Genomic DNA, 27,624 nt, shown 5'->3' on the forward strand with positions numbered 1-27,624 from the left:
GTTATGAGGCTATTGTATCTTTATTAAATAAAGGATAGTCACTCGTTTAAAGAGAAATGGTTATGTCTTCTAAATTTGCACACTTTCACTTACATATTGTTATCCATGATGGCCAGTTGGCTCCCTAAATGTTATGTGCCAGCAAATTATAGAAATAATCTTTCAATTCCAGGTGCCATCAAATTTTCCTTTGCTACACAGCCTGACAATGACTTATTTTTTATTACTAAATACGGAATATGATCTTACTAAAAAGTATTTTTAGTCTCTGACTTTACCTAATACGTTTCTTCTCAATAGCTTACTGTTCATAGCTCTTTCTTTTTCTGCACCTACATCTTTTCTGACCAGAGAGCCTTTGGCTGCCCATCATCTAGTCAGGAATGGCTGAGGTTCTAAGGCCTCCAGTGCATTTTCTAGAACTTAGCAGCCTTAGGAAATGACAGTCAGCAAAAATGACAGATGGAGCAATAATAAGCTGGTTTAGACCAGCCCTCCACCTATCTGTTTTGTAAGCTGAGCCCAATGTTAGTACACTGCGCTCCGCATAAGGGCCTGGCTTATTTGGACCATTCTTAGAAGGCTGGATTGTCAGAGTAAGTCTGGCCCTCTCTCCTTCTAATGTTGCCTCCCACTGCCCCATCCAATTTGACATCTTCTTCCTCCACAGATCTCCAATCCTCCATGTTGATCTTACACTCTCTTCTCAGAGCCTCCTTCCTGACTTATCTGACCTCTGAGTTAACATAGACACTACAGATGTGTCTTACATCCTACATGTGCATCATCTCAGAGAAAGCATCTTCTAAAACACCTGGTGCTTCTCCAGAGAGGGATACCTCCCACCTGTGCTGCTGAAATCACCATGGGGTTAGTTAGAAAAGGGTCCCTTTCTTATCCTACTACCTACTCTATTAGTTCTGTGTACTAGGCCCTCGTCTCCAAGGGCCCCTTCATCAACTTGGGGTGATAAAGCTGCCTCCATCCAGTAGGCAATAAAATTGTGTGCTTGTTCTGCATCATCCCACAAGTCATTTCTATGCACACCTCCCTTCTCTTTAAAACAATGACACATAAAAGCTGGAAGAGACCTTGGAGTTCTATGGATAAATACAAACGCCGAGGTAGAGAGGGCAGAAATATTCCCAGCTCAAGCCAGCTAGGAGCACAGGCAAGACCAAAACTCCAGAAGGCCAGTCCAGGGCTCCTTGAAGAAGCAGACACATGTGGTGGGAAAAGCAATGTGATTAAGGTCAGAAGACAGTTTTTTTTTTTTTCACCTTAGCAAACACTACTCTCAACCTTACTTTCTCCAACACCTTCATTCCCCATTCCAAGGACAATGTCATCAATACCCCCTCGCCCCACCCCATGTTGCCAAGCTCAATGGTTCTATTTCTTTTCTTTTCTTTTTAAAAAAAATATATTTTATTGATTTTTTACAGAGAGGAAGGGAGAGGGAGAGAGAGTTAGAAACATTGATGATAGAGAAACATCAATCAGCTGCCTCCTGCACACCCCCTACTGGTGATGTGCCTGCAACCAAGGTACATGCCCTTGACCGGAATCGAACCTGGGACCCTTGAGTCCGCAGGCTGACACTCTATCCACTGAGCCAAACCGATTAGGGCTCTATTTCTTTTCTTATCTTTCTTGACCTCTGCAGGATTTGACCAAACAATCCACTCTCAATTTAAAATAGTCTCCTAATTTTGCTCCATTGTCTCCACATGTCCTCCTAATTCTTCTACAATGGCTCTTCTTTCTCCTCTTGTACCTCAAGCTTTGCTCCCCAATAAGGCACGTACCTTGGTCCTCTTCTTATTTTATGTACTCATTTCTGGGGGTTTAAGATTCAAATCTCAAGTAAGATTGTGAGATTCAAATGTGCTAATCAGTGCACAAAAGTACTGCAAAGTATACCATTATCCAACTAGGCTTTGGTTTCCAGGACCTATCATCAACCAATTGGGATTTCTTATGAAAGAGGTTGTTCTATTTCCTTTCTCATATGCTGCCACTCTTATTCACTGTAGTATTGGAAGTCCTAGCCAAAGCAATCAGATAAGAAGGGAAAAAAAAGGCATTCAAATTGGATAGGAAGGAGTAAAACTGCCCTTACTTGAGATAACATAATACTCTATGTAGAGAACCCTAAAGAATCCAATAAAAAAACTACTAGAACTGATAAATGAATTCAATAAAGTAGCAGGATATAAAATAAGTATACAGAAATCTGTTGTATTTTTATACACCAATAGTGAACTGACAGAAAGGGAAACGAAGAAAACATTCTCATTCATAATTGAGTAAAAAAGAATAAAAACCTAGGAATAAATTTAACCAAGGATGTGAAAGTCCTCTACTCAGAAAATTATAAAACACTGAAGAAAGAAATGGAAGAAGATCCAAATAAGTGGAAACATATATCATGTTCATGGATTGAAATAATTAACATCATTAAAATGTCCATACTACCCAAAGCAATCTATAAATTCAATGCAATTCCTATAAAGACACCAATGTCTCACTGTGCTAGAGGCTGGAAGTCCTAAATGAAGGTACTGGTGGGGTCATGCTCCCTCTAAAACCTGTAGGAAAAGGAGCCTTCCTTTTGTCTTCCTAGCTTCTGGAGAGTTGCCCGCAATTTTTGGCATTTCTTGGCTAGTAGTTGTATCACTCCAGTCCTCCATCTTCATGTGATGTTTTTCTTACATGTCTCTACTCCATCTTCCCACTGTATATGTCCCCTTATGTATCTAAATTTCCCCTTTATTAGGACAGCAGTCACATTAGAATAAGGCCCACCCTGTTGACCTAATTTTACCTTTATAAAGACTCCATGTCTAAATAAGATCATATTCTGAGGTACTGGGGAATAGGACTCTAATATCGTTTTTAGGGGACCCAATTCTACCCATAACAGCACTCCTCAGAAAGCTCTCAAGTGATTTTTTTGGACTTAGAATGTTGAGCACATCTTCTGTTTTCAAAGGTGGACTCTGGTCACCAATTCTTAGAAAAGAGGAAACAGTATGTCTAGCCTCCTATAGCATTATGCTACAGATATAATGACAAGAGTTAACAGGGGATAAATAATAATAATTTATTAAGGGATTACCATTAGCTAAGTGCTGTTCTAAGTCCCTTAAATGAAATATTGTCATTTAACCCTTGCATCTACTCTGTGGGCTAAGGACTATTACTTCTGTTTTGTAGGTGAAATAAAAGCACAGAGAGATCAATAATCTTGCTATTGCTACATTGGCATTATGCCTGCTTTCAAAATCAGAATATTTCCTTCTTTCAGATGAACCCTCTTCACTCAGGCCAATCTCCTCTCACTTGAAATAAAGTGGGCAGTCAACTTGATGGTCTGGCGTTCTTCCAACTGACTGTATTTATCTATGTCAACTCAGAATAGCTTTTAAATAAGAGTCAATGTGTGGTCAAATTGCACTCTTTATTGAAGAAAAAGGTGTACCAGAAAGGACTTCATTAGAATGCATTTCTCATGAGGTTGCTTGAAAAAAAATTACAATTCTTCACTAATTCACAATTAATCTTTTGTTCTTGAATGGAGTCACACCAGTTCTTTGTAAATTATGAAGTGATGGAGGTGTGGCATCCCGACAGTGAGAAACCTGAAGTGAGATTAAGTGATAGAAAATTGATCATTACTTAACCCTAAAATAAGAGCCCTGGCCTGAGTTTTTGAGTCAAAACAAGATAAAGTAACAGCAACAAACAAATAAACAAACATGTAAACTTAGAATGTGACCAGTTGAAACCATACTGAAAAGATAGCACCTACTCTGTCTGTCCTGGGGGAGTCAAAGGCCCATCAGATCTATGGCCCATCAGAAACCAGAGGTTTTGATAGATTACAATAACCATATTAAACTAAAATATTATTACATTACATAAAATGACTTTACCTTTAGCTGGACTCTGGTGAGTCCAAGATTCCTCTTGGGTTTTCTAACTTCATGTTCTAGGTCAGAAGGAGCAATATCTGAACAACCACTGGATTGGTGAGCTACCTGGCTCACATATAAGATTTTGGGGCATCATTGTAGAAGGCATTCTAATGGAAACAGTATCATTTTCTTTTCCTGAGTAAAACTCTTGTGTTTTTTCTTTTTGTGTTTTGTTTTTAAGTTCATAGCTGAGCATTAGCACAGACACACACACACAAAAATACCTGAATGTGCATAGACATTTTGAAGAATTTTATAATCAAGTAAAATACAGATCAGTAATTAAACCTAAGCTCAATAGTTATTGAACAATATAGGGATTAGAAATAAAGGATATGCAGTTTATGAAACTAATTTTAATGAAACTAAGACCTTTATTATCTAGCTACATTGAGTGTGAATCTGATATATAAAACATCAATAAACTTCCTAAATATCTTTCAAATTTATCTTCTTCTCTTTTTCTCTGTTGTTTAAACTCTATCCACTGAGCCAAACTGGTTAGGGCCTGAAGGACATCTTGATTGCTTCCAAGTTTTTGGCAGTTATGAATGAGCTGCTATATACATCCATGTGCAGGGTTTTGTGTAAACATAACTTTTTATTTCCTTTGCATAAATACCAAGGAGCACAATGATGAGATTGTACATTAAGAGTATGGTTAGTTTTGTAAGAAACCCACCAAATTGTCTTCCAACGTGGTTGTTACCATTTTCATTCCCACCAGCAGTGAATGAGAGTGCCTGTTGTTCCGTATCCTCTCCCTGTTGTCAGTGTTCCAGGTTTTGACCTTTCTAATACGTGGATGACAGTCATTTTATTTTTTAAAGATCGATTTGGCTATTTTTGTGTCCTTTCCATTTTTGTATAAATACTAGAATAAGCTTATAAAAACATCAGCTGAGATTTTGGTTGAGATTGTCCTGAATTGTAGGTTAGTTTGGGGCGTATTATCAACTAGACATTAAGTCTTCTGATCCATAAACATGGAATGTTTTTCTATTTGTTTAAATCTCCTTTAAAAATTTCTCTCAATAATGTCTCCTAGTTTGTGGTGGACAAAACCATGTTGGAAAATATGGTTTCTTTAGTTCTTTTAGCACACTTATAATAGCTGATTTAAAGTCATTTTTTCTTAGTAAATCCAACATCTAGACTTCCTCAGATACAAATTGTATTGATTGCTTTTCCCCTGTATTTAGGCCATCGTTTTCTGTTTCTTTGCATATTTCATAATTTCTTTTGTTAAAAACTATATATTTAAAAAATGTGGCAATGTTGAAAATCGGATCCTCCCAGGGATTGTTTTTGGTTGTTGTTGTTTTTGTCATACTGTTTAGTGGCTTTCCTGAACTAATTATAAAATCTTCACATTTGTCATTTGTGGGCATTGATATCTCTGCTGTGTTAGCTTAGTTGTCATTACATAACTGGACATAAATTTCCTTAACTGCCTTGAACCAATAAGCTTTCCAGTCTTTGCTGAGAAGCTGCGTGTGTGGTAAATCTTTAAAGCTCTGGGAGACAGTTTGCACCTCTGCCTTAGCTACCATTTCCTGCTTCCAGATAGCCTCAGGTCCGCCAGAGGTGGCAGATTAGGGCATTCTCAGGTTTTTATTGGGCATGCAAACATCCTTGTATATGCACATCACCTTTTTATTTCTAGGTATTGTCATAGTTTCAAAGTTCCCCATGGACAGCCAAGGAAAAAGTTGTTCACAGTGACTGAGTGAGGTCAAATTAAGAAGAGCCTTGCCAGTAGGAATTTCCAGGGAGCTACCAGACAAACCAATACCAATTCTCTTGGAATAAGTTTTTTGTTTTTGTTTTTTAGTGGGGGGCACAACTCCAATTTCATCCCTTTCCCAACCCTCTTGGGATTGTTAGGTTGGTATTTTTCACAGGTACTGTTGATTCATTTAAAGGGGCAAGGGGAATGGGAGTGGGGAAAATTACAACACAAAAAAGCTCACTGTTCTTACTAAGAATCAGCCATTCTTTTTTTTCAAGTGCTCCTTGGATTGTTGCAAGTCTTTGATTAATTTCCAGAGTCCTGAAAAGGTTGATTTTGACAACTTTTGCCAGTGTCCTGATTTACTTTATGAGGGAATGGATTGTTAGAGATTCTATTCTTCTATTCTAGAAGTACTCTCCTAACGGTCCTCCAAAACTTTTATTTTCTGATGACATTTGAAGATCTCAAACTTTGGAAACCAACAATCCATAACTAAATTTGATTAGCATTCATTGTCCCCATATTACTGGTATGACCTGTGAAACTCCTCAGTCTATACATTTCCTCTATTAATTTCCTGGGAGATGTAAATCTAAAAGATATAATTCTCTCTCATAGTTTTGCCTAGGCCAGTGGTCAGCAAACTCATTAGTCAACAGAGCCAAATATCAACAGTACAACAACTGAAATTTCTTCTGAGAGCCAAAATTTTTAAACTTAACTTCTTCAAACGCCACTTCTTCAAAATAGACTCGCCAAGGCCGTGGTATTTTGTGGAAGAGCCACACTCAAGGGGCCAAAGAGCCACATGTGGCTCACGAGCCGCAGTTTGCCAACCACTGGCCTAGGTTATTTGACTTCAGTTTTACACAGTATCAAGCAAGAAACATTTCCATACATTTTCAAGTAATACTTAGTTTAGAAGTAATACGTCTGTTCCCCAATTCTAGCTAAACTCTACCAGGGGTCCTCAAACTTTTTAAACAGGGGGCCAGTTCACTGTCCCTCAGACCGTTGGAGGGCCAGACTATAGTTTTTAAAAAAAACTATGAACAAATTCCTATGCACACTGCACATATCTTATTTTGAAGTAAAAAAACAAAACAGCAAAAACACCCGCATGTGGCCCGCGGGCTATAGTTTGAGGACGCCTGCGTTCCTCAGAGAGGGTTCTTAACAGAAACTGTTTTATCCTGATCTGAAAGCCAGAAGCAAAATTACTCACTCTCTTCATCATATTCTGTATGTTGCAATGCTTTCACAATCCAGCTGATAAGTAAGCCTGCAATTATCATTTCTGAGATGGCACTGAAGAGTAAAAATTGTAAAAGCATACTACCAGCCATCTGAATCAAAAAGAAAAGAAATATTCTTCATATTAATTAACCATTTAAAAATTATACAAGAACCACATTTATTGAATATTTACATATGTACCACCTATTATGTTAAGCACTTTAATTCAAGCAATGCCTTACAAATTTGATACTTTTATTCTTATGTTACATATGACAAGACTGAAAAGTACAGAAATAACCTATTATACCACGGGCTATTGGAAGTCTTCAGGATCTGGTACTGATTTTTGTTTTTTCTGCTCTCTCTTTTGCTGATCAGGGGATGACTGCAGGTTCTATTTTCTTTTAACTTATGCATTATAAACATTATTATACGTAGTGGATGGAACCATTCTCTCTCTCTTTCCACATTTCTACCATGGCCCAAATAGGAGTTTCTGCTCTCTTAGAAAAGAATGGCTTTGGTGCTTCCTAATGCTCTTCACTTACAGATCCCCAGGTAAGAAGCAGGGCTTATCAAATTGGTGATTTTGAGAGAAGGAACCCAGCTCCTCTGGATTCTCCTTTTTCCCAGAATGGTTTGTATTTGCGACCCTAAGTTCTCCTTAACATCTGATAACTGTCTGGACCTAGCATAGGGAGGCCGATGGTCAATCTGTAACTAGGTGGATGAGATTAATTCATGAAGGGAGGTACCAGCAAGCTCATTTAGCCAAAGATTTATGATTTGTTCTCCAACAATAATAATCAACAATAAAGCAGATAGTTTTATCTACATCTGCTTGATTCTTGTGTTTTATCTCAGTTGGTTCTGAACATGAGAGAAGAGTAGGTGGCTATTTATTGGCCTCCTATACTAGCTTTCTAAGGCTGCTGTAATAAAATGTCACAACTGGGTGACTTACCACAACTGAAATTTACTGTATCAGAGTTCCGGAGGGTTAAAGTAAAAAACCTTTAGAGGAGAGTTCTTCCTTGCCTCTTTCAGCTCCTGGTAGTTATGGCTGGTAGAAGCAAGAACTACAATCTCTGCCTCCATGTTTACATGGCAATCTTCCTTCTGTGTCTGTGTCCAAATTTCCCTCTTCTTATAAGACCACCAGTTATGTAGCATTAATGGCCCACCCTACCCAGTATGACCTAATTTTAACTAATTACATCTGCAAAGATCCCATTTCCAAATAATGACACCTTTTGAGGCACTGTGGGTTAGGACATCAATATATCTTTCTGGGGGATGCAAACTGAGTTTTAAATATCCCCATGGCAAATATTTGGAGGAAATACAGTTTCTTCTTATATTTCTATGCCAAAGATGGTTTATAAGTTTGGTTGCCGTTTCCATATCTTGCTCACTACAACATACATTATTCGCCATAGTTTTTTCATTTATATCTAAAATTTTGATTCAGTTATTATTAAACTTGGTACTTACCTGTGACCAAACATAGTCATTACTTTTTGACTGGTAAGTTAAACATGCAAGAGTTAATATAGCTGTGCCAATAGTAGCAAAGCAGAAACTTATGATGTTCATAATAATGGCAGCAACAAACTGTAATTGACATAAAAAGGAAAAAAAAAAACGAATCATGAGCAACATAAACATTTTTTTTCTTTTTAAAATCCTCACCTGAGGATATTTTTACACTGATTTTTAGATAGAGTAGAAGAGAGGAAGGGAAGGAGGGAGAGAAACATCAAAGTGAGAGAGACACATCTGTGAGAGAGACACATCGATTGGTTGCCTACCGCATGTACCCGCACCCCAACTGAGGCTTGGGGATGGAACCTGCAACCCAGGTACATGCCCTTGATGGGGAGTCGATCCTGTGACCCTTTGGTGTTCAGGCTGACACTCTAACCACCGAGAAACACCAGCCAGAGCAGCATAAACAGATTTTAGTGAAGCAATCAGTCTGCTGTGTTGAATAGAACGTTCAAGTTGAAATTATTTATTTGATTTTCTAGAATCTTACTGTGGTTGATATCAGGATGCTGCCTGAACTCTAGCACCCAATAGGATAAAACATTTTTTATATAAAGTATTTGTTTATTTATTTGTCGGGATGGCATGGTTTAGTGACTGAGCTCGAAATATGAACCAGGAGGTCATGGTTCCATTGTTGATCAGGGTACATCCCGGGTAGCGAGCTCCATCCCCATTGTGGGGCATGCAGGAAGCAGTCAATCAATGATTCTCTCTCATCACTGGTGTTTCTATCTCCCTCTCCCTCTCCTTTCCTCTCTGAAATAAATAAAAATATATTTTAAAACATAAAGTATTTATTTATTTAACAAATAATTATACAGTGCCTACAACATAATAAATAAACATTGTGCAAGGAATTAAGCTCAGCATCCTACTCAGAATCCTGCAATCTAATATGGGAGAAAAAATGACAAATTTAATAACCTTTAATAAATATAATATTGATAAGCTTCAAGTCTAGGATTTGTGCTATTCTTACTCCAGTAATGTCACTTTACTACTTAATACTTTTCCAGAAGACAGCATCCAAAGTCTTGAATGGCACTGAGTACTGAGGGCCTTGCATACGTTGCACAGGGAGGCTGTGTCTCTTTGAGAAGGGGCAGCATGCATTTTGTATGTATATGTGGGGGGATAGTTACATTTTAAAGATTTTTTTTTTGTAATGGGAAGAAGGATGTGATTTGATAGTGGTCAACCAAAGAAAAGGACTTATGTGGACATGTTAATTTTTGCTTGTCCAGCAGGTAGCCCCCTTTATGCTTTGGGAGCTGTCCTCACTGGTTTAGTTTTTATAACAGAAGTTTATCAAGCTTCTTTTTAAAAAAATATATTTTATTGATTTTCTACAGAGAGGAAGAGAGAGTATAGAGAGCTACAAACATCGATCAGCTGCCTCCTGCACACCCCGCAATGGGGCTGTGCCCGCAACCAAGGTACATGCCCTTGACCGGAATCGAACCTGGGACCCTTCAGTCTGTAGGCCGACGCTCTATCCACTGAGCCAAACCGGTTTCGGCTATCAAGCTTCTACTATAAATACAGAGGAGGGAAGTCCTCCCTCTCTTGAATCACTAAGAGCCAGGGCTAGGCCATGGTCAGTAAAAGAGGTCAATTCTCCTTCTATGGATTGTGAATCTTGAGCAAATACTTTAAGTAATGTGAAATTTAGTCCTAGAAGAGGCAGCTGTGATGCTATGCAATGGGGCAGTGGGAGCTGTGATGCTATGCAATGGGGTAGAGGGAAGCTATGATGTTTAGTGATGGTAACAATCTGGCCATATTCTCCTTATAGCTATTGTACTTCTTTGCTTTCTGTTTCTGGCTCTCTGGAATTTCCTCAAATCTTATTTACTTTCTAAGCCTGGGCCTTCGCCTTCTGTAGATGTTATGAGCCTGGCATCTTCCCAATAGATCCTTGATATATCCAGATTCAGTTCACAATGATGGAAAAATGGACAAAGTGTACTATTCCAGGGAGAACAGTGTATACAAAATCTCAGAAGCATGGGAAAGCGTGTCTTCAGGAAAATATCTGGCATTTGATGGGGCTGCAATGTGAAACACTGAAGGAGAGTTGGATTGAATGTGGCTAGAAAAGTGGGTAGGGGATAGATGATAAAGAATCTAGAATGCTGTGCTAAGGATTTCAGTTTTATCTTTATGAATATGTATGTAGATCTATGCTGTTGGGAGCATCAGCTAGAAAGACCCTTCCTCAGTACAAAGCAAGGTTGAGGTAGGCTACAGAACTTGCACACTGATAAAATGCTTCTGCACACTTACCCTAGGTCCACTTATGAGGTGAGAACCAGGATCACCTATAGAAAGATATTTACATTTCCCCAAATCCTAACCAGAATTAATATAGGGTGTCCTCAAAAAAATCTATACACACTTTAACAGCTGAAACTTATGTAATTTTCACTTCTTTTCAAGTTTAACTGATTTGAAATAATGGGTGAAGTCAGACTAAGCTTTGAACAGAGAAAATTTATCTAAATGTGCCATTAGACTTTTTTTTATGGGGATACATAAAAGATAAAGTTTATGGTACAAAACCAGCAACAGTTGATGAACTGAGTGCACACAAATATCAAACAAAATTATTCTTGATGTTTGTGATTCCATTGCTTTGAATTATCAGCAGTGCCTGGACCAGAGCAGTCCAGTTAGAAAACAGGCATTGACAAAAAAATTATTTATTTCTGTAGATTCTTTTAAATTTTGAAAATGAACTGTATGTTAATAAATACTGACTTTACAATCATTCAAAGAATGTATACATTTTTTTTTCTGGGATACCCTGTATACAACATTATTACTTTTGAAAGGTTTTCCTTCCAGCATGAGAGTGTGAGCACTCTGTAGACCAACACCCCAGCCAAACTTGTACAAATTACAAAGGAGAAGAAGAAGAAGAAGAGGAAGAAGAAGAAGAAGAAGAAGAAGAAGAAGAAGAAGAAGAAGAAGAAGAAGAAGAAGAAGAAGAAAAAGAAGAAGAAGAAGAAGAAGAAGAAGAAGAAGAAGAAGAAGAAAAAGAAGAAGAAGAAGAAGAAGAAGAAGAAGAAGAAAAAGAAGAAGAAGAAGAAGAAGAAGAAGAAGAAGAAGAAGAAGAAGAAGAAGAAGAAGAAGAAGAAGAAGAAGAAGAGGAGGAGGAGGAGGAGGAGGAGGAGGAGGAGGAGGAGGAGGAGGAGGAGGAGGAGGAGGAGGAGGAGGAGGGAGGAGGAGGGAGGAGGAGGAGGAGGAGGAGGAGGAGGAGGAGGAGAAGAAACATTTATTCAAGTAATGTACCAAAACTCAGTAAAATCTGTTGGGAATGTGAGATACCTGAAACAAGATGTATACCCTCTGGCCCTTTCTCAATTCAGCAAGACCAGTCAGGTTGGTGCAGCCAAGAACACAAGGCTCCCTTTCTCCTCTGATCCCAGTTAGAGTGCTATCTTCCCTGGAGAGGTAGGTTGTCTAATTAGCATTTCTAATCTTGCTCCTAGCTACCTGTTGCTGAGGCTAAATCCCAGTGAGCGCAGCTAAGAGAGGGGGCTCTCTTCTTCTGTCCAGCCCTCACTCATGGGATTGGGACTTTACCTGGGGTGTAGTGCCAGTGAGAGTACGAGGTCCTGATCACCCCTGCCCTGGCTCATATAGTAAGGGTCCCACATAATGTGAGGCAAATGGAAAAGACCTGGGACTATTGCTCCTCTTCACCAAGCCCTCAGCTCTTAAAGTGGGGATGTCACTCAGAGAGAAACACTCCATTGTCCCTGTCCCCTTGTCTCCTCATCCTAGCACCAGAGCCTTGGTTTAGAGATTATGTCCAGGGAAGAAGGATATAGAACAGAAGAGCTCTAATCTCCCCAAAGGAGGTGACTTCATTTGCAACAGTGTGTGGAGAAGTTTAGACCTAAGAGTACTCTCAAAAACAGTAGAAATTGTGGTGCAAGGAAATTAGGAGGAATTGATAGACTCATTTGAGATATAGGCTTAACTGTAGGTCAGCTAGTTTGCCAGAAAGATGGGGAAAAGGAAAAGCCCGACAAGCCAATATGTAAGGAAATACTCCCCAAATTGTTCTACTAATTCAATGTAATCCCTGTCAAAGTCCCAGCTGTTTGTCCTTAATAGAAATTGACAAGCGGATCCTAAAATTCATATGGCATTGAAAGAGACTTAGAGTAGAGAGGGGTGGGGAGGGAATCTTGAAAAAGAGTAGCAAAATGGAAGGATTCATATTTCCTGATTTTAACACTTACTAGAAAACAATAGCAATCAAGACTTTGTGGTACTGGTACAAAGATAGACATATAGATCAATGGAAAAGAATTCAAAGTTCAGAAATAAACAGACAAGGGTGCCAAAAATAATTCAACAAGGAAGCGAATAGTCTTTTCAACAAATGATGCTGGGACAACTGAATATTAACATGCAAAATAATGAAATTGGGCCCTTACTTTACACCACCAACAAAAATTAACTCAAAATGAACCACATACTTAAATATAAGGATTAAAACCACATAATGCCTTTAAGAAAAGAGGCATACATTTTTTAATTTAAAAAAAATTTTAATCCTCACCTGAGGATATGTTTTTATTGATTTTTAAAGAAAGAGGGGCAGAGAGAGAAACATCAATGTGAGAGACAAACATCGATTGATTGCCTCCTGTATGCACCCTGACCAGGGATTGAACCCAGAAGCTGACGAGGCATCAAATCTGTAACGTTTTTGTATACAGAAGTATGTTCCAACCAACTGAGCCACCTAGCTGGTGCAACAGACATAAATTTTTATGTCCTCAGTTTGACAATGGATTCTAAAATAAGTGAGAGCATCAAAAGAAAAATAGACAAGTTGGATTTCAACAAAATTAAAATGTCTATGCTTCAAAGGACACTATCAAGAAAGTGACAATATAATACACAGAATAAAAAAATGTTTGCAAATCATATATCTGATAAAGACTTGTATCTAGAATATGTAAAAACTCTTAAAACTGAATAATAAAAAAGCAAATAACCAATTAAAAAGTAGGCAAAGTGCTTGAATCAAAATTTCTTCAAAGAAGAAATAGAAATGGCTAATAAGCATATTAAAAGGTACTTGCATATCACTAGCCATCAGGGATATGCACACCCATACCACAATAAAATGCCTTTTTAAACCCACTATGATGGCTATAGTCAAAGCTCAGATGATAACAAATGTTGGTGAGGATATGGAGAAATAGGAACCCTCATATAAGTGCTGGTGGGAATGAATATAAAATGTTGTAGTCACTTTGGAAAAATAGTCTGTCACTTCCTCTAGTGGTTAAACAGAGTCACCACATTCCCCAGCAATTCTATTCCTAGTTATATACCCCAAATAACTGAAAACATATTCAAATAAAATTGTATACAAATATTTATAGCAGCATTATTTATAATAGCCAAAGTTGGAATCAACCCAAATATCCATCAGTTGATGAATGGATAAACAAAATGAAGTATAGCTGTACAATGGAATATTATTTAGCCCTAGAAAAGATGGAGTACTGATATATGTTACAACAAGGATGAACATTGAAAACATTATGCTAAGTAAAAGAAGCCATTTATGAAAAATTATGTATTATATAATTCCTTTTCTATGAAATGTCCAGAATGGGCAAATATATGGTGATAGAAAATAGATTAGTGGTTTCCTTGGGCTGGGAAGAATGGGAGGTTGTAGTATGAGGTGTGATAGTGAAATGGTACAGGGTTGCTTTCTGAGTTATTGAAAATATTCTAAAATTAACTATGGTGATATTTGCACATATCTGTGAATATGCTAAAAATTAATGAATTGAATGCTTAAAAAAACAGAATTAAGGTAGTAAATTTTTACCTAGGTGGCAAAAGATTTCCCCAGGATAACATGAAAATAAATATGTTTTCAGGAAATAAAACTTGGTGAACTCAAATTTTTACCCAGATAAGGGGCCACCTAAAGTTGATTATTGTTAAAAAAAATTTTAAATTTAGTGCAAAAAAACCCATACACCTTACATTTATTTTCTGCTTCAATTTGAAAACAGACACATTCATAAAATATAAGTGACACTGTACTCTGAACACAATGTTAAACCAAAAAACTTTTCAACTAAAATAATTTTCTCTTCTTCTTCCTATTCTGCATGTTAGAATGCCCTAGAGTTTAGTTTTTGTTTTTCTTCTTCTTTTCTATTCCCCCTCCATTGTAGATCTTGACAAGTTTCATTGCTTTAAATACCACCTTCATGTCTAAGATTCCCAATTCATTCCTTCCAATTGTTCAAATTAAAAGCTTTATTTTAATCCCTGACTCCTTTTTTTTTTTTTTTTTACAAAACCTGCACCCATTAAGAAGCCCTTGTTGGCATTACTTTCAAATATATACAGAAACTAAGCATTTATCACTCCCTCCAGTGCATTTACCCTGGTCTAACCCATCATCTTTTACCTACCTGACTATAGTGGCTCTGTAACTGGTCTCCCTGCTTTTAACCTTGCCCCCCTTACTATTATCATAGAATTTCAGTCAGAATGGTCCTATTAAAACACACACTTCATCGTGTCACTCCTCAAAATATTCTCCTACTTTCTTTAGGGCAAAAGCTGGTCTAAAAGCCCACAAATGATCTGGTCCCCACAGCACATGGACTTCCTGTTCTACTATTGTTCCCTGAGCTATTCTGCTATGGCCACACTGACATCCTTGCCAGAACATGCCAGACATGTTCTCACCTTAGGGCTTTTTAAATGGTTGATCCCTTTACTTGGACTGCTGTTCCCTCTGATATCTGCAGGGCTATCTTTCTCCCTCAGGCTTTGCTCAATAAGATAGACCGTCAAACCTTAGGAAGGGCAGGGGAAGGTGGGAGGAGGGGTTAAGAGATCAACCAAAGGACTTGTATGTATGCATATAAGCATAACCAATGGACACAGACAGTAGGGGGGTGAGGGCCTGTGCTGGGGGTTGGAGTGGGCGGGGAGTGGAATGGGGGAAAAAGGAGACATATGTAATACTTTCAACAATAAAGAATTTAAAAAAGAGACGGATTTGGGTAATTTTAGTTCAACACATAGCCCACTGATGGCAGCCCCCCTTTCTTTTCTTTTTTCCCCGTGGAAACTATCACCTTCTGACACACTTTCATTTCCTTATTGTCATCTTTACTTGTCTTAACACCCCTATTAGAATATATGCTCCACAGTGGCAATAAATCTTTGTTTGCTAACTGATGTACCCTATATACCCAGAACATGCCTCAGACTCAATACATACTTTTTAAATGAAATTATTGGAATTTAGCTACATTAGGTACAGCAGATATACTAGGGTACCTAAGTATAACAGAGTACTATGCTGCCACTAGAATGCTTTTTCTAAATCGTTTTTCATGACTTGGTAAATAATTATAATTGCTTTCACTTTGTGGACCTGAGCCACATTGGTTTGGAAAATTTCTGGACAAGCATCCTTGGTGCAGATGAGTCTCTGTGTTTCTGTGAGGAAGGATGTCAAGTGTTTCTAGAGAAGAAAATAGAATTGCTCTGTATGAAACAAGAAGAGGACTTTATTTTTCCTTCTTGAGGCGGTATGAGAAGAGGGAAAAGGAAGGCAGAAAATAAAGTGATGTTGGAGGTTGTGGAGAGAATTACAAGTGGAGCAAGATCATGGCCAGAACTCGGAAATTATCTTCTCCTTCCATTCCTCAAGTATAAGACCAAACACTTTTTGTTAAGGAGCCAAGCTTATTCACACCTGTTTTCTTGGAAGTTGTGAAGCAAAATTAGGACAGTATGTGCAAATACAGAAACCAAACTATGAGGCCGTTGGTTCCAGATATTGGCAAAATCACAATGGGGCTTCATGACCTTAAAGGTCAACTGTATTTGTATCTCGGGGGGGAAAGCAACACCAGGTAGCAGCTGGGTTACATATACCCCATGTTTGTAAATATGTTGGAGAAACAAGTTTAGGAAAAGGCCTAGAATAGAAAATGATGTCAACAGTGGCTGCCTAGGTGATGGTAGAAGGGGGGGGGGGGGGGGGGAAGGTATATAAACTGAATGCCCGTACTTATAGCCAGCAAGCTGTTGCTGAGTGAAATAGCTTTTTGTGTCTCTTTGATCCCATCCTTTTGAAAAAAATAAAAACAAGGTGGACCTTTTGCTGAATTATGAAACAAAATTTCTTCTTTTACCAGTTCCTGAAAGCACCTTGTTTCTCTCAGTAGGTTTTGCTAAGCAGAACTCACTGTGAACCAGGGAGGATTCTTTGTGCTTGTTTACTCATTTAATCCTTCCAACAACCCTTTAGGTAGGTACTAACTATTATTAATCACTTTTTTTTTTCAGATGAGAAGAGTGAAGCACAGAGTAAAGTAATTTGCCCATGTTCACACAGCCAGAGGTAGGGGAGTCAGAATTTGAATCCAGGCAATCTACCTCCAAAGCTGTGATCCTAACCACAAGGGGAGAAGTTCTAAAAGAGAAAGTGACTGTCCTTTGTTGGATGTATTTTAATGATATGTGACTTGTATTTTAATGATATTCTCTAGACCTGGGTGCTGAAGGCAATTCTCTTTTCAAATATTATTTTGTCTTGTCCCCTTCCCCAGCTAAACACTGATATTCTAGGCTTACCCTACCTAATTCCCTTTCCATTACTTTGACTCCAGGTCAGAATTATTTTGCGGTTATATATATATATATATATACCCCTTTAGAAAGCTTGAAATGATTTATTACATCAAAACCCTCACATCTGACACCTTATAAAATCTATTCCTCACACTGCAGCCTCAATACCAATTCACAAAGAATACACTGGAGTGCATCCTTATAAAAATTAAATGATTTTTTTTTTTTTTACCAACCACAACATTTAGAAAAGTTCCCCCCCCCCTCAAAAAAAAAAAGTGAGCTTAGAAGCAGTAATTTCTTCTGCTCAGTTTGTGTGTAGTGATCTTTTTATCTTTGGCATTGCTCCAAACAGTCCACCATACCAAACGTCGTGTAGGGTGCCTCTGTGCTTCCACGCTGGTGGATCCCGAGTTGATGAACTGTGGATAAGAACAGGCATTTGTAAACACCCGTTCCTGTCGATGTCCCCCCAACCAAGTACTTTTCCTAGTGCCAGTGGCGTTCTTGAGAGCTGAAGGATCAGTGAACTCTCTGAAGAAAATGGTTTTATGATTTCCGTTCTCTGGCGACCACTAGTAGGTTCTCTAAGAAATGGAGTCACCATTTCTTTGTTATGGAGATGAAAAGGTTCAAGTCGCCAGTCCTTAATGAAAGCTTTGGTGAGAGGACTTAGGGATTTCACAGTGATTTTATGAGAAACATGCTATAGGTACTTCACTTGTTTTGATTATCATTTGTTAAACTCATGGCCTAAATTATTAGAAAGTAATCCCTAGTGGCTAGTGAGGTGGCTCTCACTCGCAAAACCTTTTCCCCCATACTTTTGTAGAAAAAGAAATTCATCAATAGAAAACAGTTTCAGAAAGCATGTGATCTGCAGAGTGACAGGCTGACTTCCACAAACATCATATCCTAAGTCAGGGGTCCTCAAACTTTTTAAACAGGGGGCCAGTTCACTGTCCCTCAGACCGTTGGAGGGCCAGCCTATAGTTAAAAAAAAAAAAAACTATGAACAAATTCCTATGCACACTGCACATATCTTATTTTGAAGTAAAAAAACAAAATGGCAAAAACACCCGCATGTGGCCTGCAGGCCGTAGTTTGAGGACGCCTGTGACCTAAGTGCTATCACCAGTTGGAAGGATTGTTGTTTCTAGTATGTCAATAATATAATTGTTTTCCCCAGATCTTATATCTTCAATCTGCCTACAGCACTAACGAAAGATGACTCATCTGAAGGACACTGAGTATTTTTTTTGGTCCAGGAAAATAAGATCCTGTTGTGGAAGCAGAAGTACCTTAGCCTGATTTTTTAAAAATTCTGACACTTTACTGCTGAGTCACTCTGTAAAAGTTACTAACATTTTCTAAGTCTTGGTTTCCTCATTTGTAAAATGGGGATCAATAATAGCTATCTCTTACACACTCTCCACCCCCTCCTTTTGTAAAGGTTGATTCCACAGCAAAATGAGCTCCTTAGAGTCAGAGATTGGGTCTTCAGCCTTTGCTTGATCTCTTGAGTAATGAGCTTGATACATTAGGGAAAAAAAAAAAAAAGAATTGAAATCAAGAATACCACGGTTTACTCACAAATGGTACTGTCCAAAATATGTAAATGAGGGTAACAGGTACGGGGACATAACCGGTTTCTGGTATATTCTCCTCTTGGAGAAACAGACGAAAACAGAGAACCCCCAGGGCACATTGAATCAGAGCAATAATTATTTGCGCAGCCTGTGTGTGAGAAGGGAGAACCATCATTATCACGCAAGTCAAGTCTATAACAGACCGTGGAAAGGTCACGGGGCTGTCCAGTTTACCATAGTATTTCTGAAGCAGTGATGCAAGAATTACATACCAGGGAGGACCCAAGCTGGATAATGAAAGTGTGGCTGCAATAGGGTGGCAGGGTCTCCACATTCATTTAAACAGGGAGTATTTGCTTTTGTTTTATAACAACCTTCAGAGATAATTAATATTTAATTTTCTAGTTGCTTCTAGTTAAGGAAAAAGCAGAGGCCTATTTGAGTGTTTGTCTCAGGGGGACACATGACTAAAAAGTGAGCTGCTGGATATGGGGATCGGGACACCCCTCTCTTTCCTGCAGTTATTTCTATGAGGCCAACTCCCATTGGTGACTCAGTTCTTACTTCTTCCACCAAAGCAAACCAGGTACTTTTTCACCTTGCCTTCCTTTTCTCTCCCTCTCTTGTCTGGCACTTGGATTTTGGTTCTCTTTTGCTATGCCCATTCCCACACCCTGTGCTGGTTTTTGTATCCACAGTCTGGACCACAGTTCTAAGTTTTGTTCAAAAGAAACATCAAGGAAGGCTCTCTAATAACCTCTGGCATTCTATAACTCTTATGTGAAGTGTTCTCAGGGGCTATGCATGGAGGTGGGCCTCATTCTCCAGGTAGAGAGGAACCACATAAACACACCAGTGATAAGGGTGCCAGCAACCACTGAAGCTGACAGAGAAGGTCAGTCTTTTGTTCTAGACAGGCCTCCACATTAGGGAGGGCAATCTGCCTTAGTCTCGGTTCAGTGATTTAAATGTTAATCTCATCCAAAAACTCCTTCCCAGAAACACCCAAAATAATGTAACCAAATTTACCTCGTGACCTAGGTAAGTTGACACATAAAATTAACCATCACAGAAAGTCAAGAAGTGCCTTTTGGGTAATGATACGCCTCTCCCTTGAGGATTACCCTGACCTTGAAGCAGCACAAAACCATGTATTTATTGGTGACTTCTGTCTCAATCTGGCACATGGGAGATGGCAATTTGGGATGGGATTGAATGGAGTTGCCTGCTACTGCCATGCTCTTCAATTTCAGCTTCTTTTTTGGGCCATAAATACACTAACTTACTCTGAATTCAGTGAAGGAAGGACCCAGGAAGGTTTAGTAGGAGATACTAACAGAAGATCCTTAAACCCTTCATCCTCTCTTAGCTGGATAGGTCAGTGGGTAGCCAGGGACAGGCCTATCCTTTTCATACACATTGACATCAGCACTCTCCAGACCAGATAAGAAAATAAAAAGCACTTAGGGATTTCACAGTGATTTTATGAGAAACATGCTATAGGTACTTCACTTGTTTTGATTATCATTTAAGTAATTCAGACCTAAAACACCATGATAATAGAAACCACTAGTCCCCTGCCCCTGCTATATATGAGGCCTTGCTGCATTAAGGTATGCCCTCCATTCTGGCAGTGGCGATAATCATAAATTTGAAATGTTGGGAATTTTCCTAGTACAAGCTTTAATCTTTCTGGCTTAGATAAAAATATGAGCCAAGGTCCCACACCTAGTGGTGGCTAATACAAAAGGGGATAGCATTCTAAGGTTGAGCAAAAGTGAGAGGAAGAACACTGGTGCTGAATATTATCTCCTTGAGCTAAATAATGGGAGAGCTTGTTGAGAGCACAATGTTACAAATGGCCACTGGCCACAGGGCCCCTGTGTCTACAACCACTCCTGGTCTTGGGCCCATTGCCTGACAACCTCATTTATGATCTATAAGCTTGTTTCAAATGGTTTACAAGCAAAGGCAGAAAATGGACCTCCCATTTTCTGCAAATCTCAGAGTATATTTGCTAGAATCTCAGGTAGGTTGTGATGATGCTGAAATATTCAGTTATGATTTGTGGATTTATAATTTGTGTCCAATTTGCTCTAGCCTGACTGGCATCACCTCAGAACACTTTCATCAACTTTCCTTCCTGTGAGTTCATGGTAGATGTGGTCTCTTCCCTTTTATATTGGGAAGATGCAACAGTCAGCATTTATTAACCCAAGTAGTACTTAGTCCTTACCCCCATTGCTCTGCCATCCTCTCTTAAGAAGTATATTCTCGGCATTTTAATTAGGAAGTTATACATAAAATATGGAGAATGAATGGACTCCTTTTCTGTAGAGAAATATAGAGAAAAACAATACTAATTATTTTTGAGATAAAACACTTAATATTACAGCCTCTGCTACATAGCTATTAACTTCCTGTCAAAACCCAAGAGCTACTTCTCAGATTTTATGCTTCCATCGTGGTCATTAAACGAGACTGAGTAGATAACTTTTGATGTAGGTGCCTCACTCCCATTATTTTCTCCTTTTCTAGGAATTAACCTGCTTCCCTAGATCCTCAGGGACATCCATGTTTGAGTTCCTGGTTGCCTTGTGTGATGTTCACAAGAATGTCTCTCAATCTAGTCATAGTTGATTGGAGAAGGCATGGGTATCTGACTAACTGAACCAATCATATTTCCCATTGTATTTAGCACTAAGATAATACATTCCCAATCTGGGCTTGTCTCTTGTACAAAAAGTACTAGCATTGCCACATTCCACCTTTTGGAAAGAAGAGTGGAGGAACACCCAGAGTAAAGAAGTGGAGGGAGAGTACTCCCTAAAAATTCTGATGGTTCTCATTTCCCTGATTCTAGTTGCTTTTTCAGGCCTGTCTATGAGACACACTGCATCTTTAAAATAAATTCCCCTTTATTTTGTTAGAACTCATGTAAGAGGAAGTACATAAAGTGAGAGTTTTCACTGTGTTCCAGAATAATGACTGAGTTTTAAAGCCTGGGACAAAAGACAATGTTTTGCATCTTAAGTTCATAAAATTTCCAGAGGTTGTGGCTAGTGGCCTTCTCCAAGGGCTTATTGATAGGCGATGGTTCAGGCAAGTAGATATGGTCAATTGAATTACTGTCCCTAATTATTCTTTACCCTTTGCCTGTTAGAAATTATACACCTTCACATGTTGCCTTGTGACTTGCAGTGTCCCCTTTCCACTCCATGGAAGGATAACTTCTCTACTGTGCTGGTATTGGATGGAGATATATATATATATATATATATATATATATATATATATATATATATATTAATTCTCACTGGAGGATATTTTTTACCATTGATTTCTAGAGAGAGTGGAAGGAAGAGGGGGAGAGAGAGAGAGAGAGAGAGAGAGAGAGAGAGAGAGAGAGAGCAACTGAGGTACTTGCCCTTGACTGGAAATCAAACCTGTGACCCTTTGATCTGTAGGCTGATGCTCTAACCACAGAGCAAAACTGGCCAGGGCTGGATTTGGTCTTCTAACATGCTTTGACTGGTACAATGTGAGAACATGACACATACCACATCTGAACCAAAACCTTAGAGGTATTTTAAGTATTTATCAATTTTCTTGCTCATTCCCCTCTGTTGTGAGAATATCACTTCCCAGGATATTGCTATAGTTTAGTGTGAATTGCACACATGGAGTAGACCCAAGCTTGCCATAAAAAAGAAGAAAATCTTGCCATTTGTGACATGGATGAAAATGGAGGGGCATTATGATAAATAAAATAAACTAGAGAGAAAAAGACAAATACTATATGGTATTACTTACATGTGGAACATTTTTTTTAAAAGTCAAACTCATAGAAACCATGTAAAATGGTGGTTGCAAGGGGCTGTGTGGATAGGGGAAATGCAAAGATGTTCGTCAAAAGTTACAACTTTCAGTTATGAGATGAATACGTTTTTAGATCTAATGTACAACATGGTGATTGTAGTTAATAAAACTGCATTATATACTTGAAATTTGCTAAGAAAGTAGATCTTAAGTGTTCTTAAAATATCATTACTTGATTGTGGTAATCATTACATGAAGTGAACCTATATAAAATCATTATATTGTACATTTTAAATATAATTGTATTCATCAGTTATATCTCAATAATGCTGGAAAAAGTTTTTTGATTTTTAAAAAATATATTTTTATTGATTTCAGAGAGGAAAGGAGAGGAAGAGAGATATAGAAATATCAATGATGAGAGAGAATCATTGATTGGCTGCCTCCTGCACACTGTCTACTGGGGATCGAGCCTGCAATCCGGGCATGTGCCCTTGACTAGAATCAAACCCAGGACCCTTGAGTCCACAGGCCAATACTCTATCCACTGAGACAAATGGGCCAGGGCAAGTTTTCCATTTTTATGAAGGCCAGTATATCTCTTTTCTCTTGTGTTGCTTGTGCTTTTGGTGTTATATTTAAGAAACCTATGTCTAATTCAAGATCATGAAGATTTATGCCTATGTTTTCTTTTAGGTATTTCATATTTTTAACTCTTACATTTTTAGGTCTTTGATCCTAATGGTGCAGTATGGGTTGAAATGTATTCTCTTGCATATGAATATCCAGTTTTTCCAGCACTATTTTTTGCCCCATTAAATGGGCTTGTCATTCATTTAAAATCAACTGACCATAGACTCCTGGATTTATTTTTGGACTCTCAATTCCGTTTTATTGATTTATATGTCTTTCTTTATGCCAGTACTACACTATTTTGATAGATTTGTAATAGGTTTTAAAATGGGCAAGTATGAGTCCTTCACTTTGTACCTTGTTTTGGATAATCAGCCTCCCTTGACATCCATATGAATTTTAGGATGATTTTGTCGAGTTCTGAAAGAAAAACAAGTTGGGATTTTGATAGAGATTACATTTAATCTGTAGATCAATCTGGGAATATTGCATCTTAACCATATTAAATATTCCAATCCATTGAACACAGGAAATGTTTTAATTTATGCTAGTCTTCTTTTCTTTCAACAATTTTGTTTTTTAAGTGTACAAGTCTTGCACCTCTTTTGTTAAATAAATTTATTCCTAAGTATTTTATTCTTTTTGTTTGTTATTGTAATTGTTTTCTTAATGTCGTTTTTGAATTGTTTAATGCCAATGTATATCAATACAAGTAATTATTGTGCATTGATCTCACATGTGGAGAGCTTTTGAACTTATTTATTAACTTGTGTGTGTGTGTGTGTGTGTGTGTGTGTGTGTGTGAATTCTTTAGGGTTTTCTCTATATAAGATCATGTTGTATGCTACTAGAGATAGCTTTGCTTCTTACTTTCTGTGTAGATGCATTATTGAAATCCCAGTAAATGTTAAATAGAAGTGAACCGAGTGGACATCTTGTCTTGTTCCTGATCTTAGGAAGAAAACTTTCAGTCGCTCACCATTAAGTCTAATGTTAGTTGTGGTTTGCCATACATATCATTCATCAGGTTGATGAAGTCCCTTGCTATTCCTGGTTTATTGAGCATTTTTATCATTTAAGGCATATTAGATTTTCACAAATGCATTTTCTGCATCAATTTAAATGATCATGTGTTTTTCCCCTTCATTCTCTAAATATGGTATATTACATGGGCTGGTTTTCGTATATCCAGCCACCTTTGCATTAGTGGGATTAATCTTGTTTGGTCATGGTGTGTAATCTTTTTAATGCATTCCTAGATTTGGTTTGCTATCTCAGCACAGGGATAGTTCTGAGTTAGGTTAGACAAAGGTAGGTCTTTTGAGCAGACCCTCCAGTAAACCACCAGACAGGTAAAACAAACAGCCAAACTTTTTTGAGGACAGATTTGTTCTGCTTCCTGTGGCACTTGTATACTAGGAATGTAGACTATTTTCAAGGCCATTGATAAGCTGGGGAGTGGAGAATGGGACCAAAGTAAGCTAAAATTCTAAAAAAGGTGCTTAGCAAGATTCAGTTGTGTTTTCTTGGTTAACAATTCCCTTCTTGTAAGTTTCCACTATTTTCCAGAGCTGGGAGGCAGTTTATTCTGGCAGTTTTTGTCAGTTTATTCATTGCTTGGTGTTCCCTGCTTTGTAATTTTCAATGATGTCACATCTATCCATGTCTTTTTAAATTAGTCTCACTGCCATAAGATTCATATCCGGAAATGAGCATCATGGGTTCCCATATGCTCACTGTATTTCAACTTTCCTTTAATTTCTGTAAGCTTTCTTTTTTCTGGACTGGGCTTTTGCTCTATTTACAATGTAAACTGCTGTTTTTCAGTGGAATTAAAATGGTGTCTAGAAACCTGATAGATGTGTCATTAAACTTGGATATGCTCACTGCTTCCTTCCAACCTCCTCCCCTTTACCCTTCTTTCCTCAAAGCCAACCTATCTTGACCACTCAACCAACCAACCAACCAACCAACCAACCAACCAACCAACCAACCAAAATATACAGAAGCCAAAAAATGAAATCTGTGACTATATTGAGGAGTAGGTGAAGAGGTGAGGAGTTAGAAATGAGCAAAAAAGCTAAGAGATCAGTAGCTGAGTTGACATGGGATTCATTCTTTTGCTTGGATTATTGCAAATGTCTGTATTTGATCTTCTTCCCTCCAATATTTCATTATTCCTTTTCTTGTCCCTTTATCCCATTTCCTGTACTTCAGTCACAGCAATCTTTCAAATCTGATGATATTACTTAGGATATTCCCCTCTGTCTTCAAATAGTGTCTAAACATACAATAGCCTTTCATGATGTGCCCCTTGGTTTCCTTTGCAGCCAAATTTCTCAAACCATACTCCAGCCATTTCTGATTAGTTTCAGTTCCACCAATGGGCCATATGTTTTCTTTTTTGTATGTTTGTATTATATTTTTTTATTGTAGACTTTAAACACTATGTATAGCATTTCATGGTATTTTAGGTGATAGGTGTGAATATATGGGTTCATGCCATTCATTAAATTAATATTAAAGAAAGAAAAAAATTAGAAAAGTGTTTGGTATGTAGTAGTGAGCAATACATGTAGCCCTGGTTGTATTATTAGTAGTAGTACTGTCCTAAAGAGCAAGTTGAAACTCCAGGTAACTTTTCCTTAAATTTGGATGGTATGTCTGGAATCGACTGACTTCATCTAAGCTATGGTGAATTTATAAAATTCTCTTTAGGGACCCCAGAGACACCCCTCAATGTGATAAACAGTGATCATATGAAATAGCTGAAACCCAGACTCAAGAGGATCTCATATGGAGATCTGAAGCATTAGGATGAAAAGAGAAAACAATCAGTGGTCTCAAACAAGAACCCAAATTGGATGTATACTGAAAACTGCAGGTCTTGGTTTATAATGTTACTCACAGGTCAACTCTCCAACACCTTTACTTAATAGAAGATTCTCTCAGGCAATGTTTGTTAGCCACCTAGCCTTCTGAATGGTGCTGAAACGCATAGGATGAGCACGGATCTTCTCAGCTCAACTACTGTTATCAGTAAAACATTCCGAGAGACAGGGGAACCCAGGATGATGAAGTCCCACGGTGCCAGGGCCTGGCAACCTTTGATCTCAAGATAATGGATCTGAGTCCTAGTGGCAACCCCTCCTAGGCTCCCTACCCTCATGTCATGTCCTGAGCACAGGGCCAGAGGGGCGTGATCCTGCAGGTGGCACGGTCAGTTCAGGGCCGCTGGGCCAGAGGAGCCTGGTGGGATCTACTTCCTCGGTTGTGCTTCTCATCCTGCCTCGTGCGATAACAACGCAGCGGTTGTGGTCTACACTCTAGAGCGCAGCTGTGTGGGGCATTGCACGTGGAGACCCATGTAGACGCATGCGCGAGGTGGAACCTCCGCAGCTCCACTGACCCTGCACGCTCACAGGATAAGGGTACGGTAGTGGGCGGACAGAGATGCCAACCTTCCCTGGGCTGTGTCAGCATCTTACTCTGTCCTTGGACCTGAGCACTCCCAGGAGGAAGAGGCTGTGCTTGACTCTTCCTGCTGGCTGATAATTCTGCAGAGACACCTCTTTGAAGAGGTGTCATCACAGAATATCTCTACCACCAAGAATCATCTACATGCTGTGGTGGGCACAACTGGGAAGAATAATTAGTTTCTGTGGTCCTCAGTTACTCAGCAGAGTGGAGATAATACCTGCTCAGGTACCTCGCAGGCTCATGCTATAGAACTTTGAAGACTGAAGCTATTATATAATCTACCACTATAATTATTATTTTATTTTAATTAAGTAAAAGCCATGAGTCAAATATTTAGAATCCTTCTAGATGGTGATTTTCACGAGAGCAGAAACTTTGTCTGACTTCTTTACCTATATGCCTACCCACCTCCCCCTCATTCATCCCTAATGACATACCCTCTAACACCTGACAGTCAGCTATTACTTGTATACCACCGTTTCTGGCACATAGTATGAATGAATGAATGAATGAATGAATGAACCATAGAGCTCATTTTTTGGTCTTTCCTGATTGCTGAAAGATGTTTGTTTACTTTCTCTCTCTTTATTTGGAAAGAATCTGGTGGTGTTTTCTAAATGCATCTTATCCAGATAGATCTGCTTTTCCCTTTGGGACCTCTTTTGCGGAAAGAAGGTGTAGGTTGCTCTGTAGGTGATGGTGGTAGTGGTGGCCTCTGGGGTTTTCATGAGTAAAATTATTCTGTAACTCAAGACAACCAGATCTAAACTGATAAAACTTCATACTCAACATCCCCCATATAGAAAATATAAATGAGAGTCATCCATTTTAATTTTTATTTACAGAATGGGGAGAAGCAAACATTTGGACAAACTTTTCTAAAAGGTGTTTCTAGAAAGCCACTTGGGAAAAAAATGATGATGTTCTTCCTTCATCATTAAACTTTTTC

At 38.5% G+C, this 27,624-nt stretch overlaps 1 protein-coding gene across 4 annotated transcripts; it reads right to left on the reverse strand.

Annotated features, from left to right (window-relative positions):
- Positions 1-3,444: 3,444 nt before the first annotated feature.
- LOC114234241 (uncharacterized) lies at positions 3,445-26,467 on the reverse strand. 4 transcript variants are annotated; one of them, XM_028156678.2, is made up of 8 exons: positions 26,359-26,467; positions 23,553-23,615; positions 20,980-21,074; positions 18,748-18,891; positions 17,520-17,576; positions 8,449-8,568; positions 6,941-7,061; positions 3,445-3,644 (listed from the first exon to the last, which is right to left on the reverse strand). In XM_028156678.2, exons 2-8 carry the CDS (start codon positions 23,581-23,583, stop codon positions 3,604-3,606), a joined length of 609 nt encoding a protein of 202 aa, XP_028012479.2. In that variant the 5' UTR covers positions 23,584-23,615; positions 26,359-26,467; the 3' UTR covers positions 3,445-3,603. The 4 variants fall into 4 exon arrangements, with proteins under 4 accessions (XP_028012479.2, XP_054581163.1, XP_028012480.2 ...); XM_054725188.1 differs by lacking the exon at positions 26,359-26,467 and adding an exon at positions 26,104-26,309; XM_028156679.2 differs by lacking the exon at positions 23,553-23,615.
- Positions 26,468-27,624: the final 1,157 nt, after the last annotated feature.

This window comes from Eptesicus fuscus, chromosome 13, assembly GCF_027574615.1.
Source record: "Eptesicus fuscus isolate TK198812 chromosome 13, DD_ASM_mEF_20220401, whole genome shotgun sequence".
Lineage (NCBI taxonomy): Eukaryota > Metazoa > Chordata > Mammalia > Chiroptera > Vespertilionidae > Eptesicus > Eptesicus fuscus.

What these genes read in the sequence shown, in the direction of transcription:
- LOC114234241 (XM_028156678.2), bottom strand. Translation starts at nt 23,583, where the DNA reads ATGTCAAGGGAGGCTGATTATCCAAAACAAG. An exon ending in GGCTGATTATCCAAAACAAG is followed by an intron (nt 21,075 to 23,552) that starts GTACAAAGTGAA and finishes ATTTCTCTACAG; the next exon opens with AAAAGGAGTCCATTCATTCT. An exon ending in TATTTTGGACAGTACCATTT is followed by an intron (nt 17,577 to 18,747) that starts GTGAGTAAACCG and finishes TCTTATCCACAG; the next exon opens with TTCATCAACTCGGGATCCAC.